Here is a 20187-nt window from a genome sequence, read left to right as displayed (position 1 = left end):
AAATCATACTAAAAAATCAAGCCAAATCCTCATTTCTATTAATAATGTGAGGGAGTAAATACTTCAGGCTATGACACATTTTCACTGGATGGTTTTCAATTGTCACTTTGACACTGACTGAAGAGTAGTCAGTAAGAACAGTACGCAAACAAGGTTAAGGATCAAATAATGATCATGGAGACCCTTACAGCCAAGTATGGTATGATACTCCATATTTGCACTTTTATAGATAGATAAATGGATAGAAACCACAAGGCTACAACTCTGTTATATTTTGGAGTCTGAGTATCTGTCTGCCTGTTTTACAAGTGGAGGCGGGACCCGATAAGCCTTTGGCTTCTCCTGCTTCCCTTCGGACGATAACACAAAGTAATATGTATGAATATGCAATGAGAAAATTATGTATTATGTGTAATTGTCCGGAAGAATAATAATACAAAAAATAAAATAAAAAAAAAATAATTGAAGCAACTTAAAATGTTTAAATTGACAGTTTAATGAGACTAAAAAAATGTATTGACTGCAAATATTGTCATTGATGCTGAAATCAAGATTTTCTTCAGATTGTTACCTTACTTAAATTAAGTATATGACTAAGGTGATATTATTTATCCAGTGTATTTAAATGCATTTACACCAATAACACTTTTTAGATCATAGCAGCTATGAAAGAAGTGACAGTTTAACCTAAACTGACATTGATTATCTATGATTTGTATTTATTATTTGATGTATTTATATTCATATACTGTGTATTTTTTTTCTTTAAGATAATTTTTTGGCATTTTTAATGCTTTTATTTATAGTGCAGAGAGACAGAGATGAAATGGGCCAGAGAGGGGAATGACATGCAGAGAACTGACCACGGGTCAGATTCAAACCCATATATATCTATAAAAAAATACATGCCCAAAGTCCAGAATCAGGCCAGTAATAATACATATAAATACACACAGACATAGTTTCTGTAGTTCAGGCTGCAGTAATTGTTTTACAGAGTGAGTGCTATATTAGGCATGAACACGATAAGACTTCGAACCGTAAACTGTAAATGTTCTTTAAAGTCTCCGTTCAGTGCAGCATTGAAAGAGGTACAGTCACAGTGTGTCTAATGTGGGATGTTACATCAGCAGGTGAACATTTTGGAAAAGCAAACATGTTGAACCCTTTGCTTTTCCAAGTATTGCATGTCAATGTGGGTGTGTGTGGGGGTGTGTGTGTGGTGCAGACAAACACAAAAATCTGCCATAAAAGTACAAATACACATTGCCCCTTCAGATTAAGGACAAAAAAACCACAGTAGCACTTTAATGTGGATGAAGGCTCCTGCACAGTGTGGTCCATTATGATGGAAAGCTGTTATTATTTAAGGCAAAAACAGGATGCACTCTGGGGAAGAGCTTTGAAATCATTGAACCGCAGAAACACACTCTTCATCCATTCTCCATGAAGTTATGTAATCTTTTCCAGTTGTCTTTATTAATTTTTAATGTATTTCGGATGTACATACTGTACTTTTTTGTAAGTGACTGATGATTGTTACTTGGGTGATTGAGTGCTCTGGACTAAAGTAACGACTTAAGACTTTATTTGTAGAATTAAAGTCTGCTTTTTAGTGTCAAGCAAATCACAAATTTTATTGAAATTTTAAGATTTGACACTGTGACAGTTTGGACAACACCAAGACCCTGAACCTAAAGCGGCTAAATATATGTGTTGTTTTTCTACTGTGATTCTGTGACATATCAAAATGACCTCTATGAAAAGTTCTATTTGTTGGACTGTAAAAACAAGCATTGTGGACAGTGTTTAATTTAATACATTAAATATATTTTAAATAAAAATCTAAAATTAAATGTTTTTTGGCTGCTTCTTGGTTGCATTTGATTAGCTTTTTGTGTCACAAAATGTTGTGCGAACACGATTAATCATTTAATATCACATATGTGAACAAATCATTTCAACATACTTTATTCCATATTAAGATACAATGAATGGTGTAAAAGAAAAACAGCTGATTCAGACTGACTGTACTTGAGAAAAGTTTAAAAATCAAATAAAAAGCAACTTAAAATAAGCAATGAAAAACAACAGACCAAAAGATTAAAATGTTTCTTCCTGAAGCACTAACTACACTAAGTGAATGACTGGGATAGACAAGTACGAAAATACACATTGATTCGGTGAAACACACACATCCAGCTGCTTTTCAAACATGCATACTGTCATTATTCTGATTTAAACATAGGCCACATACAGGGTGTAAAAGAATAATGGATGGTGCAAACAGATCTAAATTATACACTGTATATATTTTATTTAATCCAGTGCCCTACAGCAAAATCACAGTTTGATGTTTGTGTCACTGACTGTCTTCACGTGCGATCTGTATCACAAAGGTAAAACAAACAAAGACAATACTCTGTGCTGTTGTAAAATGACATTCAGTGCAGGACAATACAATCTCACAGTTAATGTATGTACAAATTGCCTGTTGAAATGAGAACAGATATCCAAGTTATCATCAGCCGAGATATACTGTACGTGCATCCTACAGCGTGGGCCAGTTGACATGTCTTTGCAAATTCACATATTTGTGCTTAAAGGATACAATCATATGAATCTCAAAAGCACAATTAATAAAGGAATGTCCAGTGTTTTCCATTTCACATTTCTGAGCTGTATTGTTCCTTTTAAACAATCAATGTTTTATTACACATTTGACTTAAGCTCTGTAGGTATTTTTTAATGTAAACAGTTCATCAAGGAATTCAGTGATGCCTCTAAGAGTTTCGGTTGGAACATACACTTTTCTTGCATGTCATTATGGCTTTTTTATATATCAATGATGCGTAGGCCAAGTAAATCTGTAATCCAGCAATATAACACAAGTTTACGTGTCACAAAATGATGAAGATAAGAGAAAAAGCAAGCAACACCTGTGTAATTATTTAAGGCTGGATTGTCTGAATAAATCTTTTATAAAAAAACTAAAATTAAGCAAGATATATATATATATATAGCAATCAATCACGCATTTTTTTTTAAACACATGCGAGGGATCAAAAACACATTACTTCAACACATTGGCTAAAAAAACCAATATAAATTACTACATTTCCACATGAAATCAACTGTGCAGGTCTTCAATGCCCTTATTTGAAATGCTTTACAGAAACTTGGCAAATATTATCGAGAGGAAATGATCCCTATTAGGAACGGAGAGACTAAAGAATACTGCATTAGCTTTGATGCAGAGGAAACTCTATACAAGGTTCTAATATCATGGAATTAAAGGAAAAGTTTGACGTTTAAATAAAATATATCTATCAAGCAGGTTAACTATTTTAATATATGAAAGATCCCCCAGCAGATAAAACCAGACTTCCTACAACAAGAGACTTTCAAGGCTTCATACAACATTCATGCAGATTTGACATATCACTGTAAAATTGTGTAGTTAAATGCATGCTTTGTAAGAAACCATTAACTGTAAATTTTGTCAGAATTTTTTTTTATAGAAATGTATAAAACTTTTTCATCCACATCCGCTCTGCAACCCTAGTTTTAAATCTTAAGACATAGTTATGATTTCATATTTGTCCTGGATGTTGTTCTCCTCCTGTTTTTCTGGCTCGGCGTGATGCAACTCAATGAAGAGAAAGTAAACGCAAGCTCCAACTGCTCCGCCCACCATGGGCCCCGCCACAGGGATCCACCACCAGCAGCCTCCAGCTCTAAAAGACACCAAGACCCAAACATGTTCATAATTATGGCAAACTATAATTTAGCAATGTTTTCATCATCATAAATCTTTGCCTTAAAGGCACCCTCCACCACAGAGCGGGACTACACAGCATGTGAGAATAGTTCTTCTGTTGCTCTGAGGTAGCCAAGAAACTTACTCATGTGACCTCAGACAACACATTTTTAAAAGAAAGCCAGAATCTGCATTACAAACTAAGGGACAAGGAGTGAGAAAGTTTGCTGAACAACGGAAGTCTGACGTCACATTCATGTGATTTGGGGTGGATGGTAGAAACACGAAAGATCCCAGTGGGACGACTTGTGAGCATTCACGTCATTGGACATTAGAGACTATATCCTTTAAAATTGGGTAGTAGTTCAACATTAGCCAGCTGTCAGCTAGCTAAGCTTAAGCCTTTCTAAAATTGTAAAAATGACACTTGCCGTTTTCTAAAGGGTTTGTTGACATCACAATTATTTAGCCAACACAAACCACGTATAAAAACATTCCCTTGAATGGTAAACTTTGGTTAGCATTTGGTATTTGGTATTCACTTTGGTCTGTTTTCCAATCATAATTATGACTTGGACAATCACTTAAATCGTATGCTACGTTATTGTACGTTGGAAGTATCGTTTCTCTGATATAACATAATTACAGCGTTATGAAAGACATGATTGAGTTGCATTATGGGAATCGTCGGATCCAGCTTGACCCATACTTTTTAGTAAAATGTAGGATATGTTGACCTCTGCTGCTTCACTTTTGACCATCCCTTTTTTAAATATCTCTCTCTTGAGTCACCCAATGTTATAGAAATACAAAATAAAATTCATGCATTACCCTCTGAAATTTTATAGCGTACACTGCCTCCCTGATCCTACCTGAGGCGAGCTGTATGCAGTGATCCCAGATTACATTAAAGTCTAAAGGAGCTCTGTTAGTCAGACCAACTGCATTCTCACTCTGGAAGACCTCAGACACAGACGGAGGCAGATTAGAGTGACCTGCTGGTCAGTGTGGGCGTGAGGACGCGTATACTGCAGGTGAAAGGGCTTCAATAAAAAAAAACAAGCTGATGCAAAGGCCTAACGTCAGAGCGGGTCATTTTACTCTCTTGTAGGCGTTCAGGAAGTGGACTAGAGGAGGGAGGTGGCTGGATTAGAGAGTTTAATCTATGGCCACAGCTAAAATGATCAGGTCAGCAGATACCGAGCAGGTCACGTTGGGACCATTTGGACTGAATTGAATGAAGCAAAGTTCCACCCTTCACACTCAATGCTGAAACAGGATGTAGGCCTAATGTACAAAAAAGATCCTTAGCCTGACTTACATAACACTACATTTGTTACTGCCGTGTTAATATCATGTATATACAAGATTATGCTAGATATACTGAATGCATTAAATGAACCTGATCTTAAACGGCTTATGCATTAAAGCAATATATCCACATAAGCCCTAATATCATAGTTGAAGCTTTGGTATGTGGACTTAGTGCATCAGAAACTGTATATTTCCGCATAGTGAAGCCTTGATACTCCATTCAACCACTTAACATTATACTTTTAGAAATCCTTAGTTGCATTGAACAACATTTTAACTCAGGTCTTTGCTTCTATTAGGTTTTATAAAAGCACCATTTAACAGCCAAGCAATGTTTCGTTTTGGTTTGACTACTACCAGTACAGATTCTCGCCTCTTAATGCTTTTCAGCGGTGTCACGCACAGACCTGTTCGAAGGCAGGGGTTAAGTTTTTTTTTTAAAGTACAATTGACTTACCATGCACTGAGGGCAACGACACAAAGAGCAAATATTTGTCACCAGTCAAAACAAATACAGACAAACACGAGAGATAAGAGAGGTTTTGATTTGCAACGGTAAAGTGAAAAAATAATTGCCTCGTAACATGTATTGTTACCAAAACAAAGCTATATTTCTGCTAGAAAATACATTGGTGTTGGTGGCCAAGGCTGTAGAAGTATGGTTCCAAAGACCTGCCCTAAAACCAAAAAGGATGCACTTTCTAAAGTTTAGATAAAAGCCCAGGTATAGATCTGCGAGAGCACCTTAAAGTTATTTTCATATACCGTTCGTCAACACGGCAGAAAAAACAGATGTTGACTTGATCTTAGGAAGTTGCTTTAAAAAAAAGCATCAGAAACACAGACACAAAAGTGACCTGGAAGGATCTTGAAGCTTTGAGCCTACAGTATCCCGTTGGCAGAGTGCATTGGCTAGTTATAGACAGCTGCTCTGTGGAAAGGTGCCAGGTGGATGAGATCAGCTGTTGAACTAGCAACAGCTTTGGATGCTTTATGGTGCGTCAGTTATCATGCCTGTTTAATGTCAAAGAGATTTTTTTTTTGGGGGGGGGGGCTATAATTGGCACAAGTGTGTGACAGACTGACCAAGTCATAGATATAGGATAACACGACTTTGCCTCAGTCATAATTAAAGTTGTAATCAAGATATTTCAAAGAAGCCCCTTCTCAGTGAGGAAAACAGAACTAGTCCACCTCACAGTTGGGAAGAAATACATTTAGCCCTGCACAGACAATCGAGAGGTCACACGTGTTTTCTTATCTAGTCTATACACGTTTGGAAATGTTCCTGCGAGAGAACATTATACAAAATCTGATGTTGTGAGTGAGCCACTAAGTTTACATACTACATGCAACAATACAGCATTGTTTACATTCCTGACAAAGTCCAAAGTGAAAGTGAGACAGGGACCTTGCCCCCTCTCCTGTTTGCAAAGTGCATGCTTGATGCTTGATGTTAGTGTAACAAGTGTTTTAGTAATTGAAGTGATCAGGCAGTCATGGTTAGCGAACGTACTGTAGCTGAGCATTTAGTAGCCAAAGAGAGATATTTTGCTCTCAAGGTGGTGGAGACCAAAAATAGAGCAAAAAAGAAGGAGAATATCGGACTAACATCAGATGGACAGGAAAGTGACTCGAAATGAATAAGAGTGTAGCTGGACTTGTTATAAACTGTTTACAAACCAATTTGTCATAAATCTGATGCAAATATTAAATGATTGTGTTATAAATAAAATTAATAATAGGAGCCAGGAACAGCAGCAATGATGGAGAGAGAATAAAAGGAAGAAAGACAGACAGAGAAAAGTGCAATAGAGCCATTTTGGTAATTAAGCTTTGAATATTTGATATGGATGGGCACAGAATATCTCCCTGTTCACTTAAATCCCACAGCCCTTTTTTTAAAATGCAGGAAATGCACGCACGGTCTTTGAAATATTCATTCAGATTGTGAAGAGAGCAAAGAGGGAGCTACAAATACTGCTCTTCGTGTGGATGTCAGGGAAGAGCAGCCACTTGGTTAAACTTCTCTTACATCACACATCTCCAACGTCCCGGACAAGGGAGAGAGTGACAAGCAGCAGTAAATAATGGACTCCTAGCTCACTAAGGCAGGCGGCTCAGAAATAAATGTCTCCCTGATTACATCCCAACATATCCCCTTGAAACTCTACTGCTTAAAAAAAAACAGTCAACGTTTCTACATCTGCAAAAAAATTACCTGAATACGTCCATGCCCCACCCGGCCACAGCAGTGAAGAAGCGTGGGGCGAGGTCTCGTGCTGGGTTAATTGGATAGCCACAATTAAGACCCATGGACACGCCAATGGCCAGGATGACCAGGCCAATACACAGAGGCTCCATGCCTTTTGGAGCACCAATATTCTTCTTGTCAGTGATGGCCAGGATGCACAGGATCAAAGACGCAGTTGCAATTACCTTAAAAAAGAAGAGCATCAAACAATAAGCACAACATTGGTTCAAAACAACAAAACATAAGCATTGTTTGTGTGTTTGTTATTGTTGTTGTTGTTTGGAGGATCATTGTGTATTACGTCATGTTCTGTAGTGGTGACCCCTGCCCTATGTTATTATGTCTAAGCTAATTATGGGGCTTCCCTGGTCTCAGACTGTGTAAGGCAGCTTTACTATATAGCCCCATATGTCTGTATATTAAACTACATACACTACACATACTTACATTATCCAAGAATATAACCTTTAAAGCTATTCTTACCTTTGTAGAGTTTTTACACTTATTTTAAATGACTTTAAAATGGTATAAATAAGGTTTTTACACTCTAAAATGCATGGTAGACCCACCAGGAATAAAAAGAAACAATTATTTCAGTCTCATAATATTAGGTGAAAACTACAACCAATCAAATCGTTCGGACCGAACGATTTAATTGGCCGACAGACCTGTCTGTTTGCCGTCTGCTTGTGTACCGCGCATTCGTGCACGCGCGTCCTCAACGAAAGGGTTTGTTTTGATTCCACGGCAGACAGTAGCCTAGCGAGTAGCGACCATTGTAGAAAAGGTTACAGTGTTGTTATTTCTTGTTATTTCTTACAGTGTGTTAAGCTGTGTTTTGTTTAGTGTTGGGCCGTGACGTCAGTCGGCCAGAGAGCCAGTTCAGTAAGTTTCCTTTCGCTTCTCCCTCGGTGAGATGTGTGTGAGCAAGTTGCCACAGTAAGCCATCATTCGTGTTTATCTGAGTGTAAATGTGAATCACCCGTGTGTGAGTATGTACATGTAGTCCCGATCGCTGTTATAAGTTATAGTTTGTGCATGTTATTAGCGGCTGCGATTCGCGAGTCGCAACAGCTGTTCAAACGTCTCCTCACGAGCGGAGTTTAAGCCTTTGTTCTTTTTCCGCGATCTATATGCGGCTGTGCCTGTGAAAGAAGGAAAATAAAGAGCGGATAAAACCCTACTCCTCCTCTCCTAGTGTCATTATAAGCATAAGTGGTGTTCTGGCCGACATATCTGAAGTGAAACCAGTGATACAAGCAGATCAGCGCGGTACCGGTAGCCTACTACAGCCACCAGTTTCTTCAGCCACAATATAACTCACTTTGTGCACGGAGACAGTTTTAAGCAAGTAAGTCTGCTTGTGTAGCCTAAATTAAGTTTCTTCAAAAACAAAACAAAAAAAACGGGGATAGGAATGAGGGGGTGGGGCTGCATTGGAGGAAGGCGGGATATTATGATTGTGCTGAAATGCTCAAACTCACATCCATCCGAACTGCTTTAAGATATAAGCAAACATTTTATTTTGTATAATTCGACAGATTATAATTTGACTGCTTAAAGACATACCGTCTGTGTCCAAATACCCATTACAAAAATGTCATAAATACCTTTAAAATGAGCTATTACACTCAAATTGTTTGACAGTTCTCGACATTACAATGCATATCAACTGTCAGTTAATTATTAATGTCTTGGATGGTTTAGCTGTTTTGTATACATCAGTAGTGCTCTAAAAAGGGAGCATTGACCATGCCTTTATTTTGAAATATAACCAATTCAGTAAAGAAAAAAAATTACACCTTTAATGTCCTCCTTGCTTCCATAAATACAAATATTAACATCTGCATTTTGCCTTATACACATCACCAACAGCTGGAAGCTATTCTCGACAGTGGAGCAGAATCATAGAACATCTCACATGTCCATGAGTACATTCATGCCCATGACTGCACTAAATGCACGCTCACATGCATCACTGTATGCTCTGGTGGCTTCCATACACACAGAATCCCAATGTTGTTTTCTATCTCAATGACATCAATAATTCCATATAAAGAAAGAGGCTAAGGGCCTCCACAGCTAGTAACTAATACAAGATTCATGAGGAAATGTATAAAATATAATTGTCTATTTGGATCAAGCATTTTATTTTTTAAATGAGATACGATACACCGTGGAATTTCTTATTATCTCATTAATTATAAATTATAAATTAGTCTTAAGTCCCACCTGATCAACAAACCCATTCAGCACTGAGAGATGGTTTGAAGGATAAGATGCGAATATGTTGGCTGTGGCGTTTGCGCCAGTAACAAGAAGTTCTCCATCGGTATATTCCATCAAAGCATCTGTAGAAAAGCAAATACAAAAAAGATAAGCAACTGTTTAAAGGTTCAGTAAGCGGAATGGTCAGTTTAGCTAACTTCCTGTCAGTGACTGCAGTTAGCAGTCTCCTCCCTCGTCCCAACGTCACCACATTAATGCACTGCGGTCTTCAAGCAGCAAGTTATCTAGCATCATCTCAGATCTGTAAGTGCTATAAAACATGATAACAACCATCAAAACAGACATTGGGAAGGATTGTTGCTGTTGCCTGCGCCGGCATTGTAGGCGCATACACATTCACCAATCTGTCGCTCTGCACGTGCACCGGCAGTGAGACGGGTGCCGGTTTGTAGCGTTCTCTCTTCTGATTGGTTATCAGTAGTGGGCTCCTCGAAAAGTTTATTTGCCGATTACATGCAGAGTGAGTGACTGAGAGATCGGCTTTATGAAACGCGCACACTATATAAGTGATCACTGTATGAATAAAGAGCGATTTAACACTTATATTAACATAAATAAATTGCTTACTTCACCTTTAATATAAATATTGCTCCCCAAATAAATTGTGTTTGTATTACTAATCACATATAAATTACAAATACTCTCCCTACAAATGCAGCTAGGTGTGGGAGGCAGGATTAATAAATTAAATGGAACACCTGCTTTTAGTCAATGTTTCGGACTTGATGCGGCTCTTGGTTTCATCAGAAAATGTTTTCCAGATAAACTACTCCTGCTTTCTAAAACAGCTCTGTTGTAGTGATGATGTTAACACATTGACACCCACCATAATACAACACATAGACAGCACAGGATCCAGCAAAAGCCCCCAGAAATTGTGCCAGAACATAGACTGGGAACTTCTTCAGAGGCAGCTTCCCCAGGATCACCATGGCCAGAGAAACTGCAGGGTTCACATGGGCTCCTGGAACAAAGCAACACAACAAGATCAAAGCAAACATCAATCAACATAAGGCTCATCAAACATATAAGGATCTTTTTAAAACGAAGAGTAGGACAAACACAAGTGGAAGTGACAAAAAGTACCAACCAACATAATCCCTCAAAACAAATATCCAATTAGGGCCGCAACAAAAGATTATTTTTATAACTACAACGTTTTAAATGGATCATCACAATAGTTGTTTTTTCTGTCGATTGACTAATTGATAAATCATTTCAGCTTAAAATCAAATGTCAAACATCTGTGAACAAGCTGCGATTGGATGGCTTAGCCACGCAGTTTAAAAGTCTCCTCTCTTACGAAATGAAACTGAGTAAGGTGTACAGAGTTTATTGGATTAAAATAGTCAGTGACACACTCTCTGATCGCTGTTTCTGCATGTTCAAACCCTCTACTGCTCACTCATTCAAAACGTTCAGGAAAATGTTCTTAACAAAGAGCATTGGGTTTGTGTGCCTTCAGAGTCTGTTTTCCTATATTCTGCATTGTCCTCAAGAGGCTTGTTTGAACACATTCCAGCCAAATGTTACTGGGCTGTGATGACAGTGTGGGGTCATTTATTTAACACTCTGGGATCTTGGCTTTGACCTCACTGTGGTAACACCACTGGGGGTATCAGCCATGCGCCCATTGTTAATCTCCCCGTCCAGTTCACAAACACTGACCAGGACAAGCTGCCAGGCCTGCCTGTCTGAATTGCATGTGACATAATCTGCCTGAATCTGCTTAAGGCACACGTAGACTGCAGGTCATTAGAGTGACCATGATGTGTCACACTTACGGTACACTGTCAAAATCTGGGACTACAAAGTGAAAACAATTGTGTTTTCTTCTCCTATGGGGCCGCCCTGCCAGGGAAGCCTTGAAAGCCAGGCTTGTCACACCTGACCCCCCCTCCCCTCCAGAGACCCATGCCCCAGTAAAGCTCATTAGTCCAATACCTATGATCATCTTCAGAGATGTCGTTGGACAGAAGCTTCCCACTGAGCTGTGGACCCCAGGACTGAATGGCCCAGTCATGCAGCAAAAGCTCTCCATATATTAACCTCCCTGTCCTCTGGCTTTTCTGCTATTCCTCTGAAGCTTTACAACCCTTCTGATTGAACATGTAGCACAAATAACACTGTAACATCAGGGTCAGAGATATCACAACAGCCTTCCTTAACCAGCCAGAGAGGAAAAACATTCACCACTGTGTTTTTTTTCTTTAAATTTTAATGTATCACTGATTCATTTTAAACCTCCTCAAATAAACAAAATATATCAGTTTTAAAAATTTCTGATGGACTAAAAAGATACAACATAAGATTTTGACAATCCGGGAAATGTTTATTTAGGAATGCAACATCAGTATGTACTTTTAAAGGTTTGACATTTTGGGATATATGCTTATTCCAAACGATACCACACTCGTGTCTGTACAGTAAATATGTAGCCAAAGCCAGCTGCTTGTTAGTTTACCATATATAACTGGAACAGGAAAACAGCTAGCTTGGCTCCGTCCATAAAATCCACTAACAGCACCTCTAATTCTCACTGATTAACATTTTATATCTTGTTTATTTAGAAAGGAAAAAAATTAAACATAAAAACAGACCGTTAGATCTTTGACTATTGTGTGGCCCAGATCAGTAATTCCCAGTAATTTCCTGGCTTCTGCTGAGAACCAAGAAATGGTCCAACACATAACCCCAATAATGGAGCAAACTGTCATTTTTACACTTTGGTTTGACACTTGTGTCGTTATGCTAAGCTTAGCAAGATTTCTACTAGCTGCAGCTTCATATATAATTGGACAGAGAATGAGAGAATGAGTGTTTCCCTTTGGCGGTCATTATACCGCCAGATGCAACATTTACATGATTTCTTCTACTCTAATTGAGGATGACATGTTTACTCCCTAACAGTGATGGAAACTACCATACCACGGTGCACCAAAGCATGCAAAACCTAAAAATAACGAATCCTGATTCATGATTGCTGATTGATGCATGCTCAGCATTTGAGGCGTGCAGCGAGCTCACGAGAAGCACTCTGACATTTAACAACTATGTCCTCTCATCCCTATCATTGCTGGCAAGGCACAGAGCAGGGCTTCTTTTTGCTGTAATCCTTAAGGAATGCACCCGATAACAGTTCCATTAGGACATCAGGACCCATTAGGAAATACTATAGGGACACAATATATCCAGCTCTGAAGCTCAATGAAACCAACCTTACACTGAAAATCAGCACATTACAGAGGGTAATTAAACATTAGCACTTGGTTTACTCTACAGTAAAAACACATCATCTGTATCAATAATTATTGCCTGATAGAGCAGAAAAAAGGCTTCTTTATGTTTGTACGCTCTCCATTATGTAACACTACACAGCAAAGAGTTCTACACTGGTCTACATTTTGTTATCTAGATCAGTAAGCTAATGCAATCATCAATCATCCGAGAAGTTTTTTCATCTTCTCTTTTTCATTTATTTTTTATTTTTTATTTTTCACATGTACAGGAATTACTTTGTGGATGGAGATAACAATGACACAGAGTAACCTGAAGGAGAGAGCTGTTGTGCATAAGAGCAAAGAGACAGCCATTCATCCAACTACCAAAGATTGCACTTCAACCACAAACAAACACTGAACAACGACCTTTGCTACCAGCCTGTGTTTGCAGGCTGGAATATCAAATAAAATAGATGTTTTTCCTTATTTTTCGAGAAAACCACTGAACTAATGAGAACCCATCTGTAATATCAACATGAAACTACTAGTCAGTTAAAAAGTTTGTCATTAGAAAATAGACTATTTGAATAATTGATTCATCGTTTGAGTCTTACAACAATGCCATCCATCCTGCAAATCTAGTTCATTTGTTGCGAGAACTGTGCTTTTCTTTGCTTTGTGTTTTCTGAATATCTTTGGGTTTTGGTTATTATTTGGTCAAAGAAGACCATGAAAAAAATATCCCCTTGGCTTTAGGAAGCTGGTATTTATTTTTGTAATAAAAATATTGCTAATGGAACTCATTTTTAGTTGCAAGGGGTTGAGAGACTGGTTGATTTAGTATTGTTCTGTGTGAACCGTGTTTTTGTCCATACAAAGTGTGGGCTCCTTTTACCTGACACTCCTCCTGCCATGTAGACAGCCATCATGACTCCCAGAGTAAAACCTATGTGGATGGTCAGGGGCTCCCCAAGAGCCCCTTTACTCAACACCGTCTGGGCCACTGAACCGCATCCAAAGAGCTGGGACACAGACACAAGAACAAAAACACAAACACAAAGGGTGGAGGTAGAAAGACTCATTGTTTTTAATTATTCCAATTATACCGACCATTAACACTAGCCCTCTTGTCCAACAACAGCCTGTGACTGCCACAGTCAATTTGTCCAAGTTGGAGCTGGGAAAAATAATGAATCTCCCATTTAAAAGTTGAAAGGCAGAAGTAATTCAGACCAAGAAAAAAAAAGTGTTGAGAGGAGGGAGCAGTGTCCAAAAATAAAGCGTTCTGTTATGGAAGCTGCATCCGTCCTCTGATGTGGCATCACAGACAGTGGATTCAGGGAAGGGACAGGTATCCAGACTAAAAACACATCATTACTGAAAAGCAGCAGACAACTTTTTCAAGGTATGATACGCAAACACAGAAAAACAATGATGCTGCAAAGCCAGTTTATCATTTACTATCAATTCATTTAATCTCATGTTTATTATTTTTTCCAAAACATCATAATTGAAAGACAATGACTTAGTTATAATGATGTACATAAGCCATATATGAGTAACACTGAACTTCTGGGGGTATCTGTGAGGAATTAAAACAGTCCCACACCAGCCACATCTTGTTATGATTGTCAGGACTCAGAAGCAAATTGCAGCTGAGCACATCAAAGAGAAGAGACTGTTATCCTCAGACTATACTGTCAGTTAATAGAGACATATGAGAGACAGCAGTCGGATTCCCAGGAGACCCTGTTTGACACTTTATTAGCATACTGCTCCAAAGCTTTAAAGTGGCTGTTTAAGCTGGATGACAGGTGCAGAGGGAGGTACTCACTATCAGGACAAATATCCCCAGAAATTCCGCCAGGAACTCCTTAAAGATGTCCCGCCTCAGGCTAAATCTCTCCTTGAGCTTCTTCTTCTCGTTTTCCATTTTATTATTATTTATTTTTTCCCCCCTGCAGCTCCTTGGTGTCTTGCTCCGATCAGAACAAACAGCTTACAACTACGATGGAGTGTGTGTTGAATTGTCGGCGCAGGTTGCCGCCTCCCACTCGGTGCGCTCGGACAGTGCAGCCGTCGGCAGGCCGACAGCCACGTTAAGCTCTCTGCATCTATTTCCCTTTACAACCACAAGGGGTCTACTTTTAAATTGTTATTATGAAAGAATGATACACTCTCCACATTGTTGCATTGTCATCTACACCGCACAGCTGCTGGATGCAGGGCCGCCGCTCCCTATACGCAGAGTACGCAGACTGCGTAGGGCACCAAGTTCCTGGGGGGGGCACCCCAAAAAAAAAAGTTATAATTTTTTTTTTTTTTTTTTTTTTTAATTAAAAAGGAAAAAGAGATGGTCCGGGGGCCCCCCAAAATATATATATATTTTTTTTAAAGTTCATGATAATCATTACATTACAAAAAATATATAAATTAGTTATGAACAGGCCCATCGTTGTTTTTTCTTAATTGTGTAACCTATCCAGGGATGGATTACTGCACAGGCACACCAGGCACAGGCCCAGGGGCCCAGGGGCCCAAGAGCTCAGGGGGGCCCTTAGCCAGAGATACTGATAGTAACTTTTCATGTTGCATAGTCAAAGAGCTCAGTCACTGATGTCAATAACAGGGTCCAAAAAGGAATAGCCTAAATATAAATACTCATTAAAATGTAACAAGATAGAAATCATCATGGGCCCCTCAACTAGTAGGGGAGAAATACAAAAGCAAGTTAAAAACAACAGCATTAGTAGCTCTGTCTAAGGGGGTTGAAGGCCCCCTCACACATACACAAATAAGCTTTATATGTGTGAATTCTAAATTGTTCATATCCACCCTTTATCTGTTGAAATGGGCCCCTTCATCATAGAACATGGGTCTGCAGACCAATCTACTGTTTTTACAGTTGCAGAGTAAAGAGTGCTACCTGTTTAAGAAAAATCTGAAAAATAATGTTCCTTCTGCATCTCAGGATTTGATATCTCTCTAGTCTCTAAAATTACCTCACAAAGTGCACCAGATTGATGCATTTTACTTTAAAAAGGTAAAAAAAAATCCGGGGGGGCATACCCCCGGACCCCCCCCCCCCCCCCCCCAACAAGGTACAGGGTCCCTCCAACAATACCCCAAAATCCTGTGGGAAACACTGACTTCCTTAATATGTTTTTGCCATTAATTGTATGTATCCGTGTAGAAAATTCAGTGTACCTGACTGGATAGGGACAAGTGGGGGGCCCTTTAAGAGTGTAAGCCCAGGGGCCCATTATCTCATAATCAGTCTATGATCCTATCACTCAATTCCTTTGCAAAGGCAGTTTTTTCACAAGTTAAGCTGTTCTTTCTGTTAGTAAATGCTGGCAAATGTGCCAAAAAGCAGTCGCAGAGATCTTGCAAGGGCAAAAAATTTCCGCTCGCGCCCTGCGGACGCGAGCTTCTGGGTGTTTTCTTTTGGGGGTGGGGGGGTGAAGGGGGCATCACTGACAATTTCTGCTTAGGGCACCCAAAAGCTTAGCAGCGGCCCTGGCTGGATGTACAGGTATTTGTTTGGATCATGTTTGTTTCATTTAGCCTAGGCTAGTAGGTAGGCCTACTACATTTAATTTATTTTAAAAGTTAGGCCTACACAACTTAAATCAATAATTTAGACTAGACGTTAGGTAAAGACTTTACATGGCTATAGCAGGATGAATGTTAGAATCCTTAATTGATAGGCTACTTTGGCACACAACCATGAAAGATGAGATAAGAAGGAACACATGAATCCGAAGGATAGTTCAGCAGATCAATAAACGTACAGCCACGGGACTCACTCACAAACTCACTGACAAACATTTTAAATGGGGGAAAACATCTCTCACAAGAGAAAGCTTGAACGTTATCAAAATCACAACACCTTCAAAATAATAAAACAAAAAGTCACTTTTGATATTATAAAATACAATTACTGTAATCTATCTATCTATCTATCTATCTATCTATCTATCTATCTATCTATCTATCTATCTATCTATCTATCTATCTATCTATCTATCTATCTATCTATCTATCTATCTATCTATCTATCTATCTATCTATCTATCTATCTATCTATCTATCTATCCACCTATCTTTTTATTTGAAGGGTGAGGAAGCGTCTGCCTTCATTGTTGACAACACTGTCCATGAGATGGATGAGTTGATATATTGTATTGTCCATTCAGAGGCTCAACCCTTAATTTAGGAATATATGATAGATACGTCTAAGACCTACAACTTTGCATGTTACAGTAATAAGTAAAAGTGTTACAGTTTTTCTCAGTCGCTTTGGTGCTTTTCTCACATCACTATTAACATTTGCACAGCAGTTAGTGCATTTCTCAAAACAATTAGTGCAAACTGCAAAACCTAGTGGATAACCTGCAAAAGTACGTCACTTGCTCAAAATGGATAGTCTATTCCTCAAAAGCAAGTATTCATGTCAATGAAACTGCCAGTGTCATCAAAATGAGAAGTCTTGACACCATCGTTTATGAACAAGACAGTCAAATGGCTTTGTCATGTTTTCATTATGACAGTTTATTCTCTCAGTGTTTTCCAATGCAAAAAAAGGTCAGACCTCGGTGACACTACCTGAAAATGCTCAAGACAGCACTATACATACTTGTACAGCCATTTGAAAACTACAGTAAAGTTACACATTGCTGTAGTTAGGGGAGTAAGTGAGTACAAGACACTGAATACGTATGTTTCACATTTTTAATGTATATGCTCTTTGCAATTCTACAGCATTGTGCAAAAGAAAAATACACTTCAGTCACTTATTTAGAACAAACATAAAAAAACACCCTTTTGGTAGAGCTGTGCACAAATGTGAACAATATAACAGGACATATTGTAACTGAACATATATAAGTAAATCATTCTGGCACATCCAGACGTTCCTGTCTGTCTGGCCACATATTTTCATCTACATCACAACGGATATTATCCCTTGCAATGCAGTGAGAAAAGTATCTATGATAAAGAAAAGGTATAAAATTTGCTTGACAGAATTTGATAACTAGTTCAACAATTTTGTATGTAATGACTCAAGCAATGAAATGAAGACTATTAGTTTTATTGGGAACGACTATTCAGCATCCATAAGTATAGTTTATTTTGACTGACATGACATAAGCAAATGACAATGTTATAAAACAGCAGAGAATTGTATGAAAGCAACTGATACATGTCCAAAAGCATTTGCAATTTGTTCAGATGAAGGAGAAATTGCTACTATGATGTGCTCAAATGACTAAATGTTGCGGAGGTTGAACTAATAGTTATGAGAATTTTCATTCTGATCTGAGAAAAGCACCAAAGCAACTGAGAAAAACTGTAAAAGCTTTTTCATATAAAAACGACGGTCTGTTTATTTCGAACAGAAGGTCACGTGGATAATATTCAATATACTGTAATAAATCACAAATAAGATGTTTAAAACCTGCGCCTAATTGTCTCAATTAAGAATATCTTTTTACTTTTTAGTGTTTTCATTTACAATAAATTAAAAAGGTGTTGGTACATCTATCTTTTTGGGAAAAACCAGTCCACTTGAAGGAAGCAATTAACCTAAAATTAGCATGTTTAAAGTTCCCATGTAAATTTGTTATTAAAAGTAAAATTTTGTGTGATAACAGAAAAAAAGTATATAATTATATTTCTGTAAATAAAGAAGCAGTTTAATGGCGTGGACTTAATGAGAGAGTGTCGATTCTTCACTCTTATCTTACCTTTGGGTTGTGTTATCACATATAGTGTCTCATACATAATGGTCTATTACCATAGCCTATTACATGTTCAGGTATAACCAACACGTGAGAAAAACCTGACACGAAAAGAAAAACCTTTACAACCTCTCCTATCTGCTGTTCACACAGTAAAACTATGTTTTAGAATTATAACAACTACATCTCCAAAAGCGTAGGCTATTAAATCCAACCTCTTAATCTTGTTCCCTTATATTAGCCTATTTAAATGTTGTTGAGTAAACAACTTCCCAGAACTTATTGCATTTCTCTGTTTTCTTTTTCTTCCTTTTTTTCCCTCAACGGAAACTTTTCCCACTCACCTTTCTTCATGCAGCAGCAGCACTGTGTTTTGTTTTCTCTCAGTCATTTCATCAGACATGTTCCCAAATGCTCCTTTATCTTATTAAACCTGCTGTTGGTAAATAACTTTAGAACATGAATGTGACTGCGAATCTTAGTTAAAAATAAATAAATAAATCCCGAGCCCCATTTCGTCCAACAGAGGGAGCTCCATGAATACGTTTGAGCTGCCGGCAGAAGTTTGTCACACCGTGATGTGTGTCTTATCTTCCGTTCACTCTGCTTTGTGAAAAGGTGAGGCGACAGGCTTGAGGATGGGGATGTTTTTCAATGCATTAATCAATGTCACCGTTGAGGGGCTCGTTCCCCCCTTTGATGTGAAACAGACACTTTGAGTGTGTCGCCCATGCTGTGAAAAAAGGCTGATGTGCTGATGGAGAAACAGCATCCTCCGGGGGATTTGCAAATTATGGGCCTATACATCTGTCTCCGCACTCCTTTGTCCTGTCAAGAGGCTCAGATTATGAAATGTGAAATTTGAAAGGGCCCTGTGGGGACTATTGAAGCCGGAGTTTTTATTAAAACGACTGGACTGACCACAAGATACACTTCTCCTCCCATGTCTTTACATTTCTAGCAAATCCTAAAATACACTGTCTAAATCCAACACACCCGATTTAAACCTTTACCAGAGTGGTCCCCCTGAATGTGAGAAGAAATGCAGTTGTTGAGGATGTGTTAATACATGTGTGGATTTGCTTTTGATTCCTTTTTAGTGTTGGGGAGACACAGCTAATAGGTGGATGTTTATTGGGACTTTTAAAGGAGGCGCTGGAAGGAATTATCACCTGTAGGACAAATCTCTGCCAACAACACCCCAGCAAGTAGCAGCAATCCCTCTCTGGTTCACATTTACATAACATCTTAGACCGCGGGGAGGTTGTGTTAGGCAAATAAAGAGCGCGGGGTGATGGTGAGCCGAGGAAAGTAGTTTGACACCTTTATGTCACTTAGGAAATGGTTAATGATGGCGCAAGAATGCGAGGTGATATTTACAGTAAACATTCCTTCATGTGTGTGTGTGTGTGTGTGTATGTGTAGGATTTTCTTTGTGGAGCCTTTGTTTTCCAAGGTCAAGAATGAGTTTTTAATCTCTTCAATGTATTTTACCAACACGGACTCAAGCGCTCAGATAAAATAGAAATTTCGTCATCTACAACTTTGCAACTCTGTCTGTTGCAGAATTTCTTGTGATAGATACAATCAAAAGTCCAGCATAGC

General features: G+C 38.5%; 1 protein-coding gene across 1 annotated transcript; it reads right to left on the bottom strand.

Annotated features, from left to right (window-relative positions):
• Positions 1 to 3574: 3574 nt before the first annotated feature.
• On the bottom strand, positions 3575 to 14771 carry aqp9b (aquaporin 9b; the record flags this gene model as incomplete). Its single annotated transcript, XM_080050054.1, has 6 exons — positions 3575 to 3737; positions 7296 to 7513; positions 9561 to 9679; positions 10444 to 10581; positions 13734 to 13860; positions 14673 to 14771. The coding sequence occupies 6 exons, from the start codon at positions 14769 to 14771 to the stop codon at positions 3575 to 3577; spliced, it is 864 nt and encodes a 287-aa protein (XP_079906180.1).
• Positions 14772 to 20187: the final 5416 nt, after the last annotated feature.

The sequence above is a fragment of the Ammodytes marinus genome (genome assembly GCF_949987685.1).
Source record: "Ammodytes marinus genome assembly, chromosome: 1".
NCBI lineage: Eukaryota > Metazoa > Chordata > Actinopteri > Uranoscopiformes > Ammodytidae > Ammodytes > Ammodytes marinus.
The sequence above is the reverse complement of the archived record's forward strand: the minus strand, read 5'-3'. Positions and strand labels throughout refer to the sequence as shown.